Genomic DNA, 3784 nt, shown 5'->3' with positions numbered 1-3784 from the left:
TTTTTTTTATTTTTCAATCACTGAAAAAATACGAAGCACTTTTTTACTGTTCATAAGGTAATTTCTCTCCAGAAAAAAAGCTTTGCTCATTTTAACTCATTCAACTTGAAACTGAATAGTAGTCAACATATATATTTGGTATTGTGTAATAGTTACTATGTTTTACTGTGTTTCATTATGTATTGTGTAATTTCTCATTTTACTTATTTATAAGATGGCTGACGAGCAGGACACAAGGGAAGTGCTTTTCCCACAGTGGATGGGCACTGATACGCTTGGGCTCACCATAGAACAAAAAGGTCAAGGAGAGATTTTTGTCAAAGAGGTGAAAGATGAGTCCCCTGCTGCTCATACTGGGAAAGTATATGAAGGTATGAAGTCAAAAAAACCCTGCCGGTTGTAATGTAATGTGCAAACATTTGGAAAACCTAATTTTAACATTAACGTTTAATTTTTTTTTCTTTTTTTTTTTTAATGAACTAATGCTCTTGTAGGTCTTCCAAATATAATTTATCTATTGTAATTCATTTAGTTTGAACTTACCATGTACTGTTGATTTCTCACAGGTGACCAAATTGTGGGGGCCACCATTTACTTTGACAACATGAGCTCAGAAGAAACGGCTGATCTATTAAAGACTCTAAACCGACATAAGGTTGGACTAAAATTACAAAGTAAGTCTGGAGACAAGTCACCTTGCCGTTCTCCAATGGGGACATTGTCATGGGAAGGACGTGGAGGGTTAGGAGGCTCTAGTTCAGACATTCTTCTGGTAAGGTGGCCTCGTAAATTGTAGATTTTAGTATGATCAGTACTCCCGTATTTAACAAATTAAATTTAACTGAAATGTTTTACACATTTCTCTCTTACATAAATTTCACACAGAAATGGCATGTCGTAGTAATTTGTAATGTTCCATTTCCTGTAGAGTGGGGATGACGAAGACTACAAGAGAATCTACACTAAGAAGATTAAACCTAGACTAAAGTCAGAGGATCTTGCTGAGGGTGTTGATGTGCGCACAGAACGTCACAGCAGCACAAGCAGTGATGGTTGCACCATTACTACAATCACTCGTCGAATAACTACCTACACTGTGGACGTGCCTGGGGGGACTAGTCAGCAGATTGATCACTCAAGCCCTGAGTACAAAATTCAGGTCTTGCAGCATGAGCAGTCGGAGGGGGATTCTACTCAAATCAGATTACCACATAGTAGCCTAGTTAGTGGTGCACACGGAGGTATAAAAATGGGGGACATAACTCTTAGCGGGCCCCATGTCACTGGCTCCACTGTGAAGCACTCTAGCACAGGATCTTTAAAAGCAACAAGTGAATTAGATGGTAGTGGGAAAGAGATTACAATTAATGTGTCAGACACTGGACTGTCAGGTCGTAAAGGACAGATGGTGATAGAACATTTTGGAAGGACTGAAGCTTCTGCAGGCAGTAGTGATCTCTCTGGCAAAGTAACCATGGGGTTAGACAAAGATGTGAGAAATATTTCTTCTCCATTGGAAGCTGGTTTTAAAGCTTCAAGTATGATGGGAGGAACTGAGGTTGCTACAGTAAAGGGCCCTGTTCTGAACACTCGTGTTTCAGGTTTTTCCATTAGTGGAGATACAGGGGGCAGTATTGGCAGGGAATCTTTGTCTGAAGTGCATAAGGATGGGTCTGCTGATAAAACCAAATTGTCTAAATTTACCATAGATGACCCCAAGGAAGGTCAAAATGTAGAAGAGAATTTTAACAATCAAAATCTTAAAGATGTTAGTCAGAGAGGTTTCAGCATAACTGGGAATCAGGAAATGTCAGCTCGGGTTCAGGAACCTGATGCAGTAGTAAGTCTCCCCAAAGCTGATGTAAAAATCACACCACCAGATATGGACATCAGGGGTCCAGAGCTTCACTTTAAAGGACATGAGCGTACTGTCAAAGATGTTAAATTTGATGCACCATCAGTCACTGGTCAAATTTCTATGACAGATGTGGATTTAAACCTCAAAGGACAAAAAGTGAAAGGAGATGTTAACGTGTCTGTTTCGAATGTTGAAGGGAATGTTACAACTTCAAAAATTGAAATTAAAAGGCCAGATCTCGAGGATGTGAAAAGTGGCTTTACGGTTCCAAAGGTCAAAATGTCCTCATTAGGAATAAAAACTTCAGAAGTAAGGGCTCCTGATGTTGATGTAAATCTCGTGAAAGCCAAAATGGAGATTAAAGCACCAGATGTGGATATCAAGACTCCAGATCTTAATGTTGAGAGATCTGAAGTAAAAGTCAAAGATTCTGAAATCAAGATACCACCAATCTCCGGTCCTAATATTGCGGTGTCTGACATGAACTTAAATGTAAAAGGGTCAACATTGAAAGGTGACTTAAATCTGAAAGGCCCAAAACTAAAAGGTGATGTTGATGTGTCTGTTCCAAAAATGGAAGGAGACATTAAAGCACCAAAAGTTGAAATTGAAGGCCCTGACCTTGAGGAACCTGAGGGTGGTTTCAAGATGCCAAAGATCAAAATGCCATCATTCGGACTGAAATGTCCAAAAGTGGAGGGTACAGATGTTGATGTGAAAATTCCTAAAGCCGATATTGAAGTTAAGGCACCAGATCTGGACATCAAAGCTCCAGATGTTGACATTGAGGGAAAAGAGGGAAAAATCAAGGGCCCCAAATTCAAGATGCCATCAATCACTGGTCCAAAGATTTCTCTTGACTTCATTGACTTCAACCTGAAAGGTCCAAAACTGAAAGGTGAAGTTGATGTGTCTGTTCCTAAAGTGGAAGGAGATATTAAAGCACCAAAAGTTGATATTGAAGGCCCAGACATTGAAGGACCTGATGGTGGTTTTAAGATGCCAAAGTTCAAAATGCCGTCATTCGGACTGAAGGGTCCAAAAGTGGGTGCCCTGATGTTGACGTAAATCTTTCCAAAGCTGACATGGAAATTAAAGCTCCAGATGTGGACATCAAAAATCCAGAGCTTGACATTGAGGGACGTGAGGGAAAAATCAACGGCTCCAAATTCAAAATTTCTATGCCAGATGTTGACTTCAATCTGAAAGGTCCAAAACTGAAAGGTGATGTTGATGTGTCTGTTCCAAAAGGGGAAGGAGGTATTAAAGCACCAAAAGTTGAGATTGAATGCCCTGACATAGAAGGACCTGATGGTGGTTTTAAGATGCCAAAGATCAAAATGCCATCATTTGGACTGAGGGGTCCAAAAGTAGACAGTCCAGAAGTAGATGTGAAAATCCCTAAAGCCAATATTGAAGTTAAGGCACCAGATGTGGACATCAAAGCTCCAGAGTTAGACATTGAAGGACCGGATGGAAAAATCAAGGGCCCCAAATTCAAGATAAAAAATTGAAGGACCTGATGGTGGTTTTAAGATGCCAAAGTTCAAAATGCCATCATTTGGACTGAAGGGTCCAAAAGTGGAGGGTCCAGATGTTGTTGTGAAAATCCCTAAAGCCGATATTGAAGTTAAGGCACCAGAATTGGACATCAAAGATCCAGAGTTTGACATTGAAGGACCTGAGGGAAAAATCAAGGGCTCCAAATTCAAGATGCCATCAATCGCTGGTCCAAAGATTTCTATGCCAGACGTTGACTTCAACCTGAAAGGTCCAAAACTGAAAGCTGATGTTGATGTGTCCGTTCCCAAAGTGGAAGGAGATATTAAAGCACCAAAAGTTGATATTGAAGGCCCAGAAATTGAAGGACCTGATGGTGGTTTTAAGATGCCAAAGTTCAAAATGCCATCATTCGGACTGAAGGGT

At 40.2% G+C, this 3784-nt stretch overlaps 1 protein-coding gene across 2 annotated transcripts in view; it reads left to right on the top strand.

The window, feature by feature from the left end:
• ahnak (AHNAK nucleoprotein) overlaps positions 1-3784 on the top strand; it is a 37755-nt gene that overhangs the window by 21660 nt on the left and 12311 nt on the right. Inside the window, exon 6 of one of the 2 annotated variants that reach the window (XM_016451829.1) lies at positions 3283-3325. In XM_016451829.1, the coding sequence (XP_016307315.1) occupies positions 3283-3325 (43 nt within the window). Of the gene's footprint in view, positions 1-3282; positions 3326-3378; positions 3783-3784 lie in introns of those variants that run through there. The other variant, XM_016451831.1, reaches the window with a different exon arrangement.

This window comes from Sinocyclocheilus anshuiensis, unplaced genomic scaffold, assembly GCF_001515605.1.
Source record: "Sinocyclocheilus anshuiensis isolate Anshui unplaced genomic scaffold, SAMN03320099.WGS_v1.1 scaffold535, whole genome shotgun sequence".
NCBI classification, from domain to species: domain Eukaryota; kingdom Metazoa; phylum Chordata; class Actinopteri; order Cypriniformes; family Cyprinidae; genus Sinocyclocheilus; species Sinocyclocheilus anshuiensis.
Note: the sequence above shows the minus strand (reverse complement) of the source record. Positions and strands in the feature narration are given on the sequence as shown.